Source organism: Branchiostoma floridae, chromosome 11 (genome assembly GCF_000003815.2).
Source record: "Branchiostoma floridae strain S238N-H82 chromosome 11, Bfl_VNyyK, whole genome shotgun sequence".
In the NCBI taxonomy this organism is placed as follows: domain Eukaryota; kingdom Metazoa; phylum Chordata; class Leptocardii; order Amphioxiformes; family Branchiostomatidae; genus Branchiostoma; species Branchiostoma floridae.
Window position 1 is genome coordinate 2,197,186 of NC_049989.1, and position 19,101 is coordinate 2,216,286.

At 39.8% G+C, this 19,101-nt stretch overlaps 2 protein-coding genes and 1 long non-coding RNA gene across 4 annotated transcripts in view; 1 reads left to right on the forward strand and 2 right to left on the reverse strand.

Moving 5' to 3' along the window:
• Window positions 1-1,776, reverse strand: part of LOC118425603 — an 88,892-nt gene extending 87,116 nt beyond the window's left edge. The window contains exon 1 of the long non-coding RNA XR_004832313.1: window positions 1,440-1,776. This is a non-coding gene — a long non-coding RNA (uncharacterized LOC118425603). The remainder of the gene's footprint in view (window positions 1-1,439) is intronic.
• LOC118425600 (T-box transcription factor TBX5-like) overlaps window positions 1-3,170 on the forward strand; it is a 30,426-nt gene extending 27,256 nt beyond the window's left edge. Inside the window, exons 8-9 of the mRNA XM_035834550.1 lie at window positions 677-885; window positions 1,842-3,170. Coding sequence (XP_035690443.1) covers window positions 677-885; window positions 1,842-2,305 — 673 coding nt within the window. The 3' untranslated portion in view covers window positions 2,306-3,170. The remainder of the gene's footprint in view (window positions 1-676; window positions 886-1,841) is intronic.
• Window positions 2,452-19,101, reverse strand: part of LOC118425595 — a 40,895-nt gene continuing 24,245 nt past the window's right edge. The window contains exons 8-19 of one of the 2 annotated variants that reach the window (XM_035834536.1): window positions 11,997-12,126; window positions 11,416-11,519; window positions 10,960-10,995; window positions 9,803-9,930; window positions 8,920-8,987; window positions 8,470-8,590; window positions 6,520-7,808; window positions 6,013-6,122; window positions 5,670-5,751; window positions 5,001-5,216; window positions 4,445-4,593; window positions 2,452-3,780 (exon numbers count right to left, since the gene is read on the reverse strand). In XM_035834536.1, the coding sequence (XP_035690429.1) occupies window positions 3,724-3,780; window positions 4,445-4,593; window positions 5,001-5,216; window positions 5,670-5,751; window positions 6,013-6,122; window positions 6,520-7,808; window positions 8,470-8,590; window positions 8,920-8,987; window positions 9,803-9,930; window positions 10,960-10,995; window positions 11,416-11,519; window positions 11,997-12,126 (2,490 nt within the window). In that variant the 3' untranslated portion in view covers window positions 2,452-3,723. The remainder of the gene's footprint in view (window positions 3,781-4,444; window positions 4,594-5,000; window positions 5,217-5,669; window positions 5,752-6,012; window positions 6,123-6,519; window positions 7,809-8,469; window positions 8,591-8,919; window positions 8,988-9,802; window positions 9,931-10,959; window positions 10,996-11,415; window positions 11,520-11,996; window positions 12,127-19,101) is intronic. The other variant, XM_035834537.1, reaches the window with a different exon arrangement.

Sequence of the window (19,101 nt, forward strand, 5' to 3'; positions counted from 1 at the left end):
CAATTATCCAAACGTTGTGCAATACCGTCATTGTCAAGTGCGTACCGATAAATCTGTCACTCCATGACACTGCGGTCAGACATGGGAAGAGAGGAGTTAACATCGTTTATATTAGTCTCGATATTTGGCTTTGCCGATGTTTGAGGCGTTTGGCAATGTTGAAGACGCAAGAAATGCTCGCGAACAAAGTAGCTGTCTTCTACACGATTGTACAAATGGTATGCAGACAGCTGTGGTCTTGTGGACATTCTGTGTACGCAGTAAGCCTACAATTCTAACTACGTATAGATCAGCTCAGTTGATTCAATGGCAACAAGTACTGAGAGAGTCCTAGTGCGGTACCTTCGAAAGCCGCAAGGAGGCACAAAATCCCACTTGCCCTTTGTTTTGCTGACACCTACCCACATACAATGTGCTAAATATCGTATAGATCCGTCCACAGCTTCTTAAGACATGACCGAATTAATTTAGGGGGATAACGTGCAACTACTTTACAGTAATTCAGAACGATTATAGTACATGATGACATACACGGACTGTAAGAATGTATCGACTCTTTAGACAATACTTTAAGATTAAGAGCGATCGTAGTAATGTGAAATGCCTCAATTCTTGAAGTGTAGCCAAAGGTATACGTCCATGTGTGACCCACTAATAAAAGCTTTCTTTTACTCAGCAACTACCCGGTAATACCCAGAAGCAATCCCGTACAAGCGTCCTTATTACCTCGGGGCAGGCCGAACAACAACTACGCATGCTCCAGTAACATGGCGGCGGACACCTGTCCCTCCCTGTCCTCCAACCACTACCAGCAGACGACGGCAGGGTACAACACCGTGCCCATAGGTTCGTCCATCCAAATGACGACGCAAGAAAATAGCGGAGGTAAAAATGTTTTCTTTTTGTGTACGTCGATGAAGGTTAGACATCCGAGTAATAAAATGTGCAATACAAAAGTTACAGAATTCAAGCAACTGGAAAACTTTTCAAACGGCCAGACGTTTCAGATACCGTCTGCTTTCGCCAGTGAAACTTGCCCAGTTGCTTGAGTATTGTGTATTTAGTATTGTACTTCTTGTGTACGTTTGTGAACCTGTCGTAATGGCAAAAGACGCTAGGCTATGCCGAATAAAAGCAAAGAACTGACAGTGACTTTTAGACGACAAAAATGACCCTCAAGTACAAGAATAGCTTCAGTGTGTTTGTCAAGTGGGAAAAATCTGACCGGCTAAATATCACACTTTCAAAATTAATGAGCACTGCCACTTGCAAATTCTAAACAAAGCGCAGCACCTTTTGAATTCTTGCACCTGACGGTAGCTATCAGTATTTGCATGTAAATGTACAAATGTATATATACCATGTGACTACGTACGTCTAAAGATATCGCGAATAAAGATAAATAAGGCTTGCAGAATACTAGGAAATGTAGAAAATACCTTAGAGTACGCTTGTGAAGACAATCCTCTTCATGTCTAGCTGCTGACAACTTAGATGAACTCAGAATGCATTCGAAAGGTGCTTCTGTTTAGCAAATTGCTCGCTTCCCTAGAAAAAAAAGCGCAAACTGGAAAGCCCACGAGCTTGTCAGTATTTTGTACACCAAATACGTGGGTTTGTTTGAGACATTTATGGACAAAACGGCTTCACTATATGATATTGCAGTCAAATTGGCGCGGGCAATTTTTGTCTTCTCTGGCTGCTGACAAGATTGTCGTCTGACGCACACCTGACCAATCAGCTTGTGGAATGTTCTATTTCTAACTCTAGGGGTTGTTTGCTAACTATGAAGTTTACGCCAAACAGACAATGGAAACATTTTGCGATTTATTCCCTTACAGGTTGTATGCAGAATTCGTTCAGTGGAGGTACCGACCTAGGCCCTCTCCCGAAACGAGCTTGTCGGGAAGAAGACCGGTTGCTGTCGGACAACTCAGTCGCTACGTCCACCCTCACGACTTGGTCCAACCCGCAGATACTTCCAAATATGGAGAACCTCCAGCCGCTGAACAGGGAAACATGTATGTTCGCTAACTCCGCCACCGGTGATACTACTTCTTCACTCCTCGCTGCACCCCAGCCCTTGGATCCTCTCTCCACGGCTTTCAACAACAACCAGAACTTTTCTTCCGTGCCGTTTTCTTCGTCTGGCACGGGTTTTGTGTCCGCAAACGGGGGCATGAATTTTCTTCCATCTTGTAGCTACGCACAGATGCCGCAGCAAGGTCTGGGAATGAATGGGACTCCGTTTTTACACGAAGTTTCTAGGAATGTCGGTTGTCCCTCCATGCAAATTCCACAATAACTCTATTCAGCAATATCATGTTGGACAAGAAAGACACACTTTACATGAAGTTTCTAGGAATGTCGGTTGTCCCTCCAAGCAAATTCCACAATAATTCTATTCAGCAATATCAAGTTGGACAAGAAAGACACACTGTGCGTTGTTAGTACAGATGATTTAATATTCAACATCTTTTCTTTTAAAATGTGCTAAAGAAAATATAATGGAAAGTTGGTTGCTTCTATCTTTCCATAATCGCACTACTGGTAAGATCTAAAATATTTGTTTTCTTTCCTAGTGATGACATGAGATGGTGTTTACTAAACAATCACCATTGTTTGCTTTAAAATATTTGTATGGTAAATATGTTCATAACTTCTCATACAATACCACAGCACTGATGGAGAAAATTTACTCCTTTGTCCATGTGAAATCAAAGTTGTGAAAAAATATGGACTATCAAATCAAATGCCTTTGAGAAGGATTAAGCATATGGCTTGAAGGATACAAACAAAGATGTAGATATTCATGTTATCTGTCAATGTCCATGGAAATAAATCATTTTTGTAGAAATGTGGGAATAAAAGTAGTAGCTCAGAAAAGCATTGCACAAGTTGAACATCATATGTTAGGTGAAAATTGTGAACCACTGAATAGAAAATAAAGAAAATTGCAACAATACTGTCCACCCCTACAATACTTTGTAGCAATACAGGCAATACAATAAATGTATTGTAAACCAATAGCAATTGTTAAGTCAAATCTGCCCTATTGTTCTAGAATTCTCTGTGCCACTGGAATCAATGTTGTAAATTAAGAACCTAGCAATGTTTCACAAAGACAATGTCATAGTCCATCTAAATATTTCATGTACAAATTTGTGAACGAAAATTTTGATCAATTAGTATTTCATACACATATATGCAGTTATTCAGTAACTCTCTGAAAGACAGATCATTCAAGAATAAACTAGTGATATCTTTGGTGTTGTATAAGTGGTGCACTTTTTTAAACAATCAAATACTAAAAGACTTAAAGGTAGTTCACCTTTATCCAAGGGGTCACCTTTTTCTGTTGTTTAAAAAAAAACAGGGCATAATTTATATCAAGCTGATGGACAGTGATTTTAACTTTAATATTTTCAAAATAATGCAGTTTGAAACTACTGTCCTTGGACTTGATATCCCTAAATGTCCGTTTTTTAAGCAACAGATATAGGTTTCCCCGTGGATAAAGGTTAACTACTATTTAAGAAAACACCAACTCTCATAATTCATCCAGGTACCCTTAAGTGGGTATCTCAATGGGCCATAATATTAAGAAAGTGAATTTGTGTTCAAGACATTCAAGACAACTCTGCCTTTTTTAGGGAATGTGACTTAACTATGAGAGTTCTTACAGAAGACTGGTCAGCCTTTTCTTGAGCTCAGTTTTGGTCTTCATTCTGTCAGCTGAAGATGTGGACAGTGCCACAGGGCTTCGTAATAAAGCCACCCCTGAAAAAAAGCAAAAGCAGTGGAAGACGATTAATTATCACACACGTATAGATCCTTTAGTTTTGTGAAGTATTCTTGTGTTTGGAGAATAAAGAAAGGTAGCAAAGATGGTTGGGGCTATTGACAAAGAATCTAAAGTTCCTTGGTTCGAATCCCTGTTGTACCTTTTGGAAAGGCACTTGACACAGGTAAAAATGAGTACCCAGCTTCTACTATGAATGTCCCTCAGATAGGACGCTAAATGGAGGTTCCTTGTTTGAGTAGTCACAACATTGCTTGAGCACGAAAAAGAACCAAAAAAAGACTTTGGGGATCGATCTTGATGGGCATTGATGAAATAAATCAGTCCGGATATGCAGCTTGTACTTTTTATTAAAAAAAAAGGTGTGTTACACCATCAGATGGCTTACCAAGCACAGTAGGGGCATCTTCTCTGGATAGCTTTAAAGAACACTTGCAGATAGATGTGCTAAAGTTAGGTGTGACAGGTTGTTCGGTGTAATATAACCAGCTGCTGCCGCGCCGCGTGCCTGCGAAGCTGGTGTGTTACGCCGAACAGCGGTTATACTGGCTATATAGATACAGATTACCGGGTGGCAAATCAAACAAATTAGCTTCTTGTAAATGACCTTCAAAATGCTGACGTCCAGATTAGCTCACATACCTTAGTTGTAGGCCTTCCATTGCCCAGGGAAATGATGTTGAAGCCTAGGATCGTTCTATCTGCTGGAGACTTTGTCTTACACCCAGCACACACCACGGGAATGTACAAGCATTGGTCCTCTTCACTCAGAAAACTGTTCAGGTGGGGGCCTGAAAAAAAAGATAAAAAATCTGTCAAATGATAGAAAACTACAAAGTTAAATCAACCTTGCTTTTTGGGTGTTTTGTTGACTAATTTCACAACTTAAACCTCTTTGTCTTGCTGCATTCTACATGCACATGTCCGCAATATCAAGCACTGTAAATCTTTAAATGTTACATTCATGGTGATTCTCTTTTTAAGTTTTTCTAGTGACCGTTCCACCACACGACTAATATGTATTGGCAACATACTGTACTTCAATCTGTCTGCGAACTTGTAGTCAAGTTAAGTTCTAGTGAAAATGAATGAATTTACATTATTAAAAAAGATTTACTGCTAACAGTTTAATGCACAATACCTTGTACTGCTTACAATACAGCAAGTTAGCAAGTCTGACAAAATATATCATATCAACCTCTGGGTGACTTCTGTGGTGACATGGGCTGCACTTTCCCCTCCAGTCTTGCCCTGTCTATCAACACCATTCCTTCCTTTTTAGAATGGGACCTCCCCTCCATCTGTGGTGCATTACACTGGCACTTCATTCCCTCACTCTGTCTCCTTCTCAGGGTAGAAAGAATCTTGGATTCTTGCTGAATGTAGGTTGAGGTTTCCTTCTCCACATGGATGCCTGAAGAGAGGTACATGCAACATAAGGTCTCAATTATTGAATATCAACATATCTGTACAGCCAGTATAATTGCCCTTCAGCATAACACTTGAAGGCACACAGGGGGGCAGCAGTTGGTTATATTACACCAAGGAGCTTTTATATCAGATTACACTGAAGGACCTGTCACACCTGGCCTTTGCACACCTAGCTGTAAGCATTGTTTAGACTAGAGATATCTAATGAGGAGTCTCAAATATTTTTGGATGTTTCAAAAACTGCGAGATGAAGTTAGTAAAAGTTAGTTTAAGACTAAAACTTGGAGGATCAGATCAGATAAAAACTATATTACAAAACAGTAGATACAATTCAGCGGGGAACAAATTGAAACACAGTAGCCTTTGAGATGGAATAACTTGATTAAATCACAGTATAGAAAATATACTGATCTAGAAATGACTACAAGATAGTTACCTTCCACAGAAGCAACCAGTTCTGTACCGCACATGATGCAGTGGAGTCCTGGTCTGCATGGACCTTGGGCCTGCTTTGGTTCCTACACATAGAGTAGAGGTATAGGTTAACACTTAACACATAGAATACAGACATAGTAGAAAAACAGGTTACAGGTAAGGGTGTGTACCCAAAATTCAGGTACATGTACAGTACAGGTCCAAAGAATAAGGTCTAGGTCCGGACCTGAACCTGGACCTAATTGTCTGTGAAAACTTGTGAATGTGCAATACTCAAAACAATGGTCCATTTTGCTAGAATTTAAAGGAATCAAGTTGCAGCTTGGAAGTTATCAACTCCTGACCTTGCTCTGGGCAGATGTCATCAAGTCGTCCAGGAAGTCCCCAGGATCTTCTGAGAGGACAGGCTGGTTGGCCTTTCTTCTGGATCTGAAGGAGCGACGAATCTTCAGCGCTGAGGAGATAAATCATAGGTGAAGTATTAGGTAACAATGGCTCGAGATCGAGAGGTCAGGGGTTCGATTCCTGCTATTTCAGGTTTGACATTGTGTCCTTGGGAAAGGCACTTTACATGACTTTCCTTGCTCAACACAGGTTTGAAAATGGGTACCTGACTTTGGTTAGGGAGGCAAAAGGTGGTGGAAGGAGGGGGTCGGGCTCACCTGCATAACAACCTACTGCACCTGGCCATGGTACTATGACGGTCCCGTTCGAGTTAACACATAAGCACTATGCTTCCTACCTACATGTACGTCACAGATTAATATGCATTACCTGTATTTGAATGGACTTTTCTTAATAATTATACACATTCAAGTATTACATAACGCCATATGAATATTAAAAGTTACCTGGCTGACTTTCCTCCATGGTCTGTCCCTCATTTTCGTCTTGAGATGCCCTGAAAAGCTTCTTCTTGTTCGACTGCCTTATTGTCGCAGATTTCTTCTCACCTGCCGAATTCCTCCTCTTCTCAGTGGACTTCTTGGCGCTCAGACTCAGCTGTCTCTTTCTCCCTCTTGTTGACACTGGTGGATCATCTTCTTTACTCTTGACTTCATTTTCCTCATTTCCATTGTTGGTCAAGCCTCCTTTCTGTCGGAAGACATTCCCGGTGATGGTTTCAGAGGTGTTCTCCTCAACGATAGGTTCAGAATCATCAAACAGAGGAGGGGTGAAGTCCATCCCCGCTGTGGATGTTTCCTGTAAGGGTGGAGTTGCCATTCCCTTCCTCAGATCTGCTGTGCTCTGAACAGGTGTTGTTGAAGGGCCGATGCTAACAAACTTAAAGAGAGCGTTGACCTTTGCATTGTTTGGTCCAGATGGTTGGTTTGATCTGCTTTGTACCTCTTGATTGAGACCGTCTTTTGTATCACTTTGATCGTGTAGGTTCTCTTCTTTTTCTTTCTTGCACGATTCTGTGAATGGCCCTCCCATCTCAGCATCATCTGTCATTGTGTTGCTTTCATCTTTAGACTTGTATGCGAACTGTGCCAACTTGGAAGCCATTGACAACCTTTTAGAGCCATGTCCCTTGTTCTTGGCATCAACTTTATCTGACCTCTGTTTCTTTGTGTCTTCCTTGGCGTCTGCAGGAATGTCGTCCTCTTCAAACGAAAGTTTACCTTTTGGCGTGGGGATAGCGCCTGATGGTCTCCTGTCACCAACGGGAGTGCTCTTGGCATGCCTGTGGCTGTCTCCTGCAGGGGTCATGAACCCATTACCTTTGACCTCTGAACCTTCACCCTTGACATCAACCTCCTTGCCAGCTTCAGCGGAATCAGTGACAGATTTTTGCTGCACATTCTTCTTAAAGAGAGCCTTCAGCTTCCCTTTAGAGATTGATGCTGTCTTCTTATCACTGAGTGTAACATCTTGCGTGATGTTTTTGTCGTGATCCTTTGGTCCATCGTTGGGCGTACTTGGTATGAAACCCTGGGGTTCAAACTTGTTGACAGTCAGGGTGGCGTCTCCCGGCCTCTTCTTTTGTTCCAGCTGGGGTGATTGGCCCATCAGGTGTTGGAATGCGTTCAATTTTGCAGGCTGTGCGTATGGTGTGCTGGCCGGGTCGGGTGTGGTCACACTGGTGTCCAAGAAGGAGTGGGAGGGGTGAGGGGAGGCTTGTGGTGTCATGGCAACACTGGAGAAACATACAAACAGAGGACTTCATTATTTTGCCTTTACATCAAGACATTCATGTAGGGTTATGAGTCTTCATTCGATGTTCCATGTTGACAGGGCAATTTTCCTGCACACGAGGTAAAGAGCTTTATCACCTTTACATCAAGACAGTTATGTTGGCCCAGAAAATTGAAATCACACTGTGCCAAGTTTGTAATGGCAACATTGAACCGAGTCTCATATTCTGAGCTCCTATTCGATGTTAACAATGTTTACATTACAAACTGTCACAATGCAATTGCAATTTTCTTGTTAGGGACAACATTTACATATAGTGGCACGCCAACATAAAATCTATATTAATGCTTTACAACTGACTGACATTTTGAAAATTACAAAATTACTAGGGTCTGGCCCAAAGAAAGATGTGAAGAACTAAATATGTTTTATGTTAGGGTCACATTTCCAATCCAGCACCCGACTAGGTAATTTCCGAGTAAAGAACAAAAAGGATGATAAAAAGGTTGAGAAGACACATACAAACTTTTAAGAATCAGTCATAAGCATGATCCCTGTTTTTTTTGTTGACATACACTGACTTTTATTTTTCTTCCCACAACAGCCAGTTTGGAAATGTGACTCCAGCATTAGGTATAATGTAAGTTGAGGTGTTCCATTACCTATCATCAAGAGAGGTGGCACTTCCCTCAGTCATTTGTGTGGAGAACTGTGTCAGGGATGACACCACACTTCCAAACGCATTGAAGTGCTGAACCCGCTGCCTCACCCACTTAGACAGGCCTGCAAGGGTGAATACATTCTGATGTATACATGATGTATATGTATGTCAGAGTAGAGATTGCAATCTCTACTCTGTAATGTTAGATTTTAATATCCACGCACTTTTGATTCATGTCACTTTAGATCAATGTATCCTGATTGCGATCCTTGATGACAGGAACTGCCATCAGTCAATTGTGATCTACTGGTATACTTTGACACATGTGTCTTTATTTATTTTAATTAGATACATTATATTTACTACAATAAACATTTTCTACATAAAGAAATATCTACATTGAGTACAAGTATTCCACACATGGAAGTTTGTGAACCAGAACGTAGTCCACCTTTGGTGTATCTCCCTTGTCCCTTGGCAAACCTGTCATCTACGAGGATCAAGGCTCCCCAGTCTTGTCTGGAAAAAAACAAACAGAATGAGGAAGTTACAATGTACCCTTTGCCCATCTCATCTAGTTAAGCTATTTGACCGTTGGGGAGCCACAGAAGATCTGGCTAACAGTTTTCTCCACCCTTCTTGGTTTCCTGACCTTTCGAATGTTTCACTAAGTGTGACATGCTTGCCCATTCTCTGATATCATCCTCCAATCTTTTCCATTTGACTCAACACCACTTTCTTCTCCCCTAGATAATTTCTTGCAGCTTTTAATCGGCTAGCTGTACAATTAAACAAAACATGCGAAATACTCTTAGTATTTCAGAAAGTCACGAGATTTTTGAACTCTTGTTTGAAAGTTGTTTTTCTTTGTGTCTGAGCCAGCCATATGTGTGTCATATGCACACAACTAGATCACAATATTGGTACTCTTTCATCATTATCATCATCGCGGGCTGCTTGCCCGGACCAAGTCCACTCTCTCCTTCCAGACTTCTCTGTCCCCCATACTCTTTGAAACTTGAAAAGTGACTTGAAAAAGGTGTTTTTTGTAAGTGTGCTGTAATTTTTGCAAGATTACAATTCTTGTACTCTTTGAAACTTGAAAAGTGAGCTTAAAAAGTTTTTGTTTCGTAAGTGAGCCTTATCTCCCCAGTGCCTGGTTGAGCACCCGGTAGGCCTGGATCTCGTACCACTGTCTGCCTTACTTGTGCCATACACTACATCCCACAACTAGATTACACTTTTTGTATACTTTGAATCATGAGAGTTAGTGTGTGATTGAGTGAAACTTAAAAAGTGATTTGCAAAGTTGTTGTTTCGTAAGTGAGCCTTACTTGTGTCTTATGCATCTCCCCAGCGCCTGGTTTAGCGCACGGTAGGCCTGGATCTCGTACCACTGTCTGCCTGTCAGCAGGCCACGGGCTCCGCTGTGCTGGTTGTTGTAGTTTTGCTTCAGCTCAACCTGGTACAACAACAACATGACAGGTCAGGAATGTTCAAGTACATGTATAGGCTCTCATGAAGATGGAGGATCAATTGCAGCTTCAACGTTTCACAAATGTTCTTCACCAGAAAGCTCAAGCATCGCTATGCTGGTTGTTGTAGTTTTGCATCAGCTCAACCTGGTACAACAACAACTTAAATAATTTTCAATTACATATAGGCTCTTACGTACAAAGATGAACGGTCATTTGCAGCAGTGCATTTTAGTTTCAACATTTCACAAATGTTCATCACCAGCAAGTTTTGCTTCAGCTCTACCTGGTACAACAACAACACGACAGGTCAGGAATTTTCAAGTACACGCAGGCTCTTACAATGATGAAGGATCATCTGCAGCAGCGAAAGCTTCGACATTTCACAAAATCTAATGTTCATCAGCAAGGTTTGCTTCAGCTCAACCTGGTACAACACCAACACGACAGGTCAGGAATGTTCAAGTACATGTATAGGCTCTCATGAAGATGAAGGATCAATTGCAGCTTCAACGTTTCACAAATGTTCATCACCAGAAAGCTCAAGCATCGCTATGCTGGTTGTTGTAGTTTTGCATCAGCTCAACCTGGTACAACAACAACATAAATAACTTTCAATTACATATAGGCTCTTACAAAGATGAAGGGTCATCATCACCAGCAAGTTTTGCTTCAACAACACGACGGGTCAGGAATTTTCAAGTACATGTAGGCTCTTACAATGATGAAGGATCATCTGCAGCAGTGCAAGCTTTGATATTTCACATACATGTATGTTCATCACCAGCAAGTTCAATGAAAACAAGTAGTTGCACAGCCTTTTTGAGGTTGTAGGGGCAGTGGGTGGTTGTCTAGGGTACGGTATGGCAAGGTGGAGCCCATCCCTCTCCTTCCACCGCCTTTTACGAACTTCAAGTTAGGTACCCATTTTACACCAGCGTAGAGTGTGGAAGGCACGTACTGTGCCTAAATGGTATTGCTGATAAAAGACACCTAGCAAGAAATGTAATTCACACCTGAAGATCCTTGAAGTTTGGGTAGGGGATGCCAACCTGAGGAAGGAAACAAAATTGAAATCAAAGTCTTGATAGTAGTGGAAGAAATAATAAAGAACTGTAACATAATATGGTAATTCAGAGATAAAATGCCTCTGTATTCAACGTTATTTATATCTTGTGTTGTCTGTATAATCTAGTTTGTAAAACAAACCTCATGTATCGTAAACAATGCTGTTATTGTATATTGTATCATTACCAAGGCCAGCCCTTGATAATGGCCTCTGACCAGTTGGGTAGCTCAGGCTGCATTTCTCTCTATACAGCCAAATAAATCAAATCACATCAAATGGCTTATCTAAATGTTCAAAAACTGCCACCTTCCAGTATTTGAAACAACTGCAGTTTGTAGTACAACCTCCTCTGATAACACACCACAGACTCTGACACCAAGGCAAAGACATTTTCCCTGCTTACTGTAATGACAGCTCTGGCGTTGTTGTCGGCAAAATCCAGCCCCTCACTGACTTTCCCACGGCACACGGCCAGGAACAGGGCGCCGCCACGTCCGCCCCCATTCTCTGAGGATTTATGGACAAACCAGGAATTTTGTTTGTACGTCGATGAAGGTTAGACATCCAGGTAGAAGTGTGATACATTAATCATCCTTAGCAATGTTTGGGACCGAATCCTTGCCTCTACGTCACAAAGTGGCAAGGATGAGTAACGTATCATGTTCGAGAACATTACATGTTAAGTAATTACGTTACAATACAATATGTTAAGTTAGGATTGCACTGACTCTGTCTAGTTCATATTGCACTGACAGTATTTGTTTCATTTTGTACTGATGGAGGTGACAGATAGTCGTCAAAATGTTTACGGAAGAATGTGTAATGAAGGTTGTGTAACAAAGAAGTCTTGAATCTACCAACCTGATGAAACTATTTACAGAACTTAGACTCTTATGCCGTTAAGGGCCATGTTTGGCTAATTGTAGTCAATTGAATGCAATTTTGTTCAGTCATTCAACTGGAATTTACAAAATCAAATGTTACCTGTATCTTCACTACATTTGATGGCATCATAGAACTGCTTGAGGATGTCATCAAAGTCGGCCTTGTCTCCCCCCTGTGGTTCCCTGATCACCTGTTTGTGCTCCTCTATCTGTTCCCAAAGTCTGGTCATCTGGGAACAACATCGACAATTGAGTTAGAAAACATGACACTGTACATTGTAAATTGATACTTTCTTATGGGATTTAGCTTCAAGGTTTCAAGAAGGATAAAAGAGTTTTGTGGTAAAACTAACAGCTGCAGCATCTTTAAGGTAAAGATATGCTAGTAATTCATTGAAATGCAAATCAACTGTCATAAATTGAGAGAGTCATTGCGAAAATGAAACCACTACCAGGCATTGCACAAACTATGTGTCCTTGAAATAATCATTCGAATCTTTTTGAAGACTTCTTTCTAACATTGCAGAATAAAAGTACATTGTATATGTGTAATCTTCTGTTGATGTGAAGCATACTAGTTAAGACAGGGATTTAATTTTACAGCATGTCAGGGAGGAAAGAAGTTTTTATGGGTTTTAAGTTTGGGGGTGAAAGAATACTGTTGATGTAGCTGGTGTAACACAAAATACACACAAAACCACCAAGAGATCCAAGATGGCGGCGATAGAGTGACGTGAGTCGGGCAGCTCCGAGAGTTTGTTACCTGTCCGAGCTTCTAAAGTGTGCAGGCGGTCCTCATTTTTTGGAAACGGTATTTCTGCTACGTCTAGACTTCACTGCTGAATGGGCAAAAGGAATAGAGGGTCTACCGGCTCCAGTGCTGGTGAAACCAGCCCGTCTCAGCAAAACCCCCCTCCCAAGACCCCAAAAATGGCGGCTAAGGAAATCGACGCTGCTACAGTATGCGAGGTGAGTCTGAAATCCCTCTCACCAGAGCTACAGGCACTTGCTCAAATCATCCTGTCACAAGTTAAAAAGACTGTCGTAGCGGAATTCAACTCTATGGGGGACAAACTTTCGTCACAAATACGTTCTCTGGATACAAAACTGGAAAATCTGACTACCGATGTGAACGCGATGCGGGATCGGGTGCGTGAGCTGGAGTCCGCCGCGGAGTTCCAGGAGAGTGAGGTGAAGCGACTGAGTGACTCCCTTCAGGAGGAACGTCGTGAGAGAGCGAAAGCGGTTCTTTTGAGTGAGAGATACTCTATGAAAGCTGATGTGATCATAAGGGGCATCCCGTGTAGTAAAGAGGAGGACTGTTTTCAAGTATTCACAGGCTTCCTAGTCAACGAACTGGGGTTTGATTCGAGTATTGCTATGCCTATCGTCGCCGCTCACAGGCTTGCTAAGCCATCATCTGCCAAGCCAGACCCACCTTTGCTTGTTCGTTTTGTCAGCTACCATGACAAGGATCGTGTGTTACAAGCTGGCCGTAATATGCGTGTTAGAAACAAGTTTGTGGTGCATGAACATTTGCCGCCCCCCCTACAGGCTGCACGGTCTAAACTGATACCAGATAGGAATGCGGAAGTGGACAAGGCCAGGCGCAGCAACATGAAAGTCAACGCTTCAATCAGGGTGCCTCCCAAAAGTACTTTCGCTGTGTTGGTAGTCAACGGGATGGAGAAGAAACGTGTGGATGCGCTAGATCTTATCCTGTCTTCGTAGAATGAACTTGAATGACTCAACATGATTGACTTAGCCCACCTGATGAACCATGCATGAGCAATGTCTTCTGGACGGCGGAGACGAATTTGCATTAAAATGTTGTTATCTCCACAAAGTGTGTCTGAAGAATTTTTGACAGGTGTAAAACAGTGTTTCTTGGCCATAGGGGCTGATTTGTTATTATTGTCCTTCATTCTCATGTCACGCTGTGACTGACTTGTGACTGACTTGTGTTAAGTTATATCTTTGATTTATTTCTGTTCTGATTCTGTTCTTGTCCAATGATTCTGACATTAACATACAGGATTAAATACTTATTCTGTTTAGTTTGCATGGGAATGGAAATGATATTGTTTTTGATCCGAATAGTTATTTTTGTTGTGCTTGTTATTGACAATTTGCTCCTCTGGACTTAAAACGATTAATTATAATGGAGCGAATGCCCAGATACCACCGGAAAAAGAAAATGATCTTGGATTCTCAGTTGTATACCATTATGTATATTCTTTTGTACTACAGGGTAGCTGATACCCTGTCTGTCTGTCTGTTTATTTTTTGGTGTTATTATGAAGACCTCCCTTTTGTAGTATTCATGGCCACCCTTAATAAGTTTTATGTTACTGTTATTTCTCTTTTGACCTATACTGATTTAATTCCTACTAATGTTCCAGCTATCAGTAAATCAACTCAAGCCGATATGTTACATGGCTTTGATTCATATTGATTTTATATCATCTACTATAGCTACCAACTCTAAGCTAACACAAGTTATGTCTCATGATTTTGTTGTTACTTGCTTGATTATTACTGAATTGGTTCCTGTTATTTTGGCAACCGCTGTTGAACTGAACACTAATTTATGTTGGCACTTTATTGTTTCTACTTAATTGATATTGATATTGAGTTCATTTCTGTTATCAAGCTAACTCCATTTCTGGTTCGTGACGTTACCCCTCATTTTGTTCACATTGAGTTCATAGCGGTTGCTATGGTAACCATGACTGAGCTAACACCAGTTATGATTTTTGTTCATATTGCCTCTTATTGCACGATTTATGGTTACAAATTTATGATTTTGCAATTGAGTTCACTTGAATCATTGTATGAATTGTTCTGTTATTTTGTTTCTATTATCTTTATTCTGATTCATTTTCACTGCTTTACATTTTTATGTTTATGTTTGATGGTTCCCCAAGTTTATTTTACTTATAGTTATGTACCAGCAGTATCACCTGAGAGAATCCTGTGCTCCGATGACCTGACCCAGCTTTCCTCTCCGAGAAGTTTTAACTCCCAGAGAATATCATCAATATGTCTAAGGTAGAGTGTCGGATTTCTAGTTACAATTGTAACGGGCTGGGGATTTTCACAAGCGAATGGGACTTTTTACCTGGTTAAGTGACAAACCTTACCACTTATATTGTATACAAGAAACACACACAACTGTAAGAGATGAAAAAAGATGGCAGAACGAATGGGGTGGACAAATATATTTCTCCCATGGTACTTCAAATCAAAGAGGGGTAGCTATTTTGATAAAGAGTAGCGCCAGCGTTCAGGTTCATCAGGTTAAAACGGATGAAAGTGGACGGTGGATTGTGTTAGACATCGAGGTAGACAATTTACATTTTTGTCTTGTGAAGTTATATGCTCCAAATGATGACTGTCCGTCCTTTTTTAAGGAATTAGAAGAAGCTATAGATACATTTGAGATTAGTAATGAACATTTAGTTGTGGTGGGAGATTTTAATACAGTGCAGAATTCAGCTATGGATAGATCAGGTGCTCGACTTCGAAATTATCACCCTAACGCACTAGAAGCTATTTCGGAGCTAAAAGGAAAATTCGACTTGCATGATGTGTGGCGTTTTAGAAACCCTAATGTTGTTCGGTATACATGGCGCCGGGGGCTCTACGCTAGTAGGCTAGATTATTTTCTGATATCCTTTTCATTATTAAACAGAGTTACTAAGTGTTCTATTGCTGACAAATTTAGATCTGATCACAATTTAATCACCTTGTCTTTTGTTACGGCGGATTTCCCACGAGGGCCTGGCTACTGGCAATTTAATCAATCCCTTCTTGATGACAAACTTTTTCTTGTACAGACCAAACAAATTATGTCAGAATTTTTTAAAAACAACGTCAACACCGTAAATCCTCAAATTGTCTGGGATACGGCAAAGTGCTTTTTTCGTGGTCACTGTATTAAATTTAGTAGCTGGAGAAAAAAAAAATACCTGATGAAAGAAAAAGAACTGATTGACGAAATTAATATGTTGCAGAGTCAAATTGATAGTGTCGCCTCTCCCCCACCCGCCCAATTAGATGAATTAATTTATAAACAAAAGTTATTAGAATCTTTATATCATGAACGACTTAATGGTATCTTGTTAAGGTCAAAATCACGTTGGATGGAGCTGGGGGAAAAGTGCACTAAATATTTTATAAATCTAATTCACCGTAATTATACAAGAAAAAATATACAACGACTCAAAAGGCCCTCGGGGGAGGTAACTTCTAACCCAAAAGACATTCTTTCTGATCAGGTTAATTTTTATTCTGAACTGTACTCTTTTGAAGATATTCCAATGCCTCTTTCTGATGTAAATTGTGATGGTTTTTTCCCCGAGGACTATGGTAAACGTTTATCAGATGAGCAACAGCAACTTTGTGAAGGTCTAATAACCGAAGAAGAATTGAAAAATGCAATACATTCATTTCAGGCTGGGAAATCACCAGGGATTGATGGTATACCTATAGAAGTCTATAAGATTTTTTTTGATGTCTTTAAAATACCAATGTTAACATGTTTTAATTATTCATTTGGTAATGGATGTCTCTCAGAAACTCAAAGAAAAGGACTTATTTCATTGCTACTCAAAAAAGACAGTAAAGGTATAGACAAGGACCCAACTGCCATGGGGAATTGGCGCCCCCTTACCCTTTTAGGTTGTGACACAAGAATACTTTCCAAATGCATATCTTTGAGAATCAAACATGTAATTACGGACATAATTGAACAGGATCAGACAGGGTTTATTAAGGATAGGTATATAGGCGACAATATTAGAAGACTAATAGACACAATAGAACATTACGATCAAGAGAGTAAACCTGGATTAATATTTGTAGCTGATTTTAAAAAAGCATTTGACACGTTAAGGTGGGATTTCATGTTTAAAGCTTTAGAATTTTTCAACTTTGGTCCACAGCTAATTACATGGGTAAAGGTCTTATATGAAAAAACAAAGAGTTGCGTCATAAACAGCGGTTATATTTCAGACCCCTTCATTTTAAGTCGCGGAGTTCGCCAAGGATGTCCATTGTCCCCATATCTTTTTCTCATGGCGGTTGAGATTCTTGCTATTAAGATTAGGTCTAATCCTTCTATTCGGGGTTTAAAGATATATGAAAAGATTACAAAGATATCGCAGTACGCCGACGATTCAAATTTTCCATTCGAACCAAAGCTAGAATCATTTTATGCCTTGTTGTCTGATTTAGAGCGTTTTTCCAATATCTCAGGTCTTTCTTTGAATGTAGATAAATGCAAAATATTACGATTAGGTCCCTTAAAATCCACGAATTTTCGTTTGCCCACTCATCTACCGATACAGTGGGTTGACGGGGATGTTGACCTACTGGGTATCAATATTCCTGTTGATCTAAATTTAATTACAAGCGTTAATTTCGAACCCCGATTGGAAAGATTAGATAGACTATTGCGACCTATGAAGAATAAATATCTGTCCCTGTATGGTAAAATTGTTATTATTAACACCTTGGTGGTTCCCCAATTTACAAATCTATTTCAAGTCTTACCATCCCCTAACGATTCCTTTTTCAAAGTATATGAAAAGAAGATATTTTCTTTTATTTGGGACAACGGTCCTGAACGAGTTGCACGGAAGGTTTTATACAATACATCGGAAAATGGAGGACTAAATTTAAAAAACTTACGCGCATTCAACACTTCTATAAAAGCTTCATGGGTACCTAAACTTTATTCTCATCCCGAATGGTTTTCCTCCTGGGTAACAGTCTTCCATCCTCAACTTAGTCATAGTTTATTTCCTTTTTACCAGCTGTCCTCGGTGATAAACCTTTGTTTAAAAGGATTTTTTTCTGAAGTTTTTATGGCCTGGTTTCAATTTCAGCACGTAGAGCCCACGACGCCGGCAAATATACGACAACAAGTAATTTGTTTAAACTCTAATATTATCATTGATGGTAAAACTGTTTGTTTGACAGCTTTTATGAATAGGAATATATATTTCATAAATGATTTGCTGTCCCCGGACGGCAATTTTATGTCTTATGATGAATTCAGTACAAATTTCCCAAATGCTTGTGACCAACATAGATATCTACAACTTATTTCAGCTATTCCCGGTAAATGGAAAAAAATACTTAGTACTGAGAAGCGTAAAGACCTTGTGTGCCTGCCCTTTCAAAAAAATTATAAATGGTTACGAAATATAAAAATCAATAAAAGCATGTATATCTACTTTCTTACGTCCATGAACGAGGTCAGCCTTGCACACAAGACTAGACTTTCTTGGTTCTATTATTTTGACAAACCTATACCATGGCGAGATGTATTTACAAACTTATATAGATGTACTATTGATCCAAGTACTAGATATTTTCAATACCGATTAATTAATAAATTTTTACCTTGTAACAAAATTCTACATATATGGAAATTAATAGACTCTAGCTCTTGTTCTTTCTGTCATGACGATGTAGAATCCTATGTTCATATTTTCTGGGAGTGTCCACATGTAGTATCATTTTGGAATGATGTAAAAAATTGGTTGAAAGTAGAAACTTCTATAGAGTGCTACCTAAATTCCTTTATTATCATATTTGGAGATACATGTAACGATGCGCCCCCCCTGAAAAATTTGATTATTTTGTTAGGTAAAGTTTTCATCTTCCGGTGTAGACGCTTAAAAATGATAAACTTCCAGGCCTTTAAAAGACTAATATCTACTTTTGAAAAAACTGAACGTCTCATTGCATCTCGGAGAGGGAAGCTGGAGAAGCATCGGGGTAAGTGGGGAACTTTGTGTTTAATTTGATTTTGAAATGTAGAAATAATCATGAAAGAATATAGAAATGACGTGATAATGATATTTGATTACAATACTGAAATGATTATGCGAGTAATGATACAATGCTTATATGAAAAGATGACATGTAATGTGATAAAATGATATGTAATGATTTGATAACTAAAATGAATAACGTTAGTAATGACATAATAATAATCATATTATATGAGCTGTTAAGTTTACAATGTGGCTGTTAGACTTGGATAGGTTAATATTTAAGGGAGGTTCTTCATTTTCTGTTGTGTGACTGTTATATTTATCAGTGAAAATATAATAAAGAATTATAAAAAAAAAAACAAAAAAAAACACTAAACTGATGGCACGCGAGGGGTAGGGAGGAATATTTCACACCTA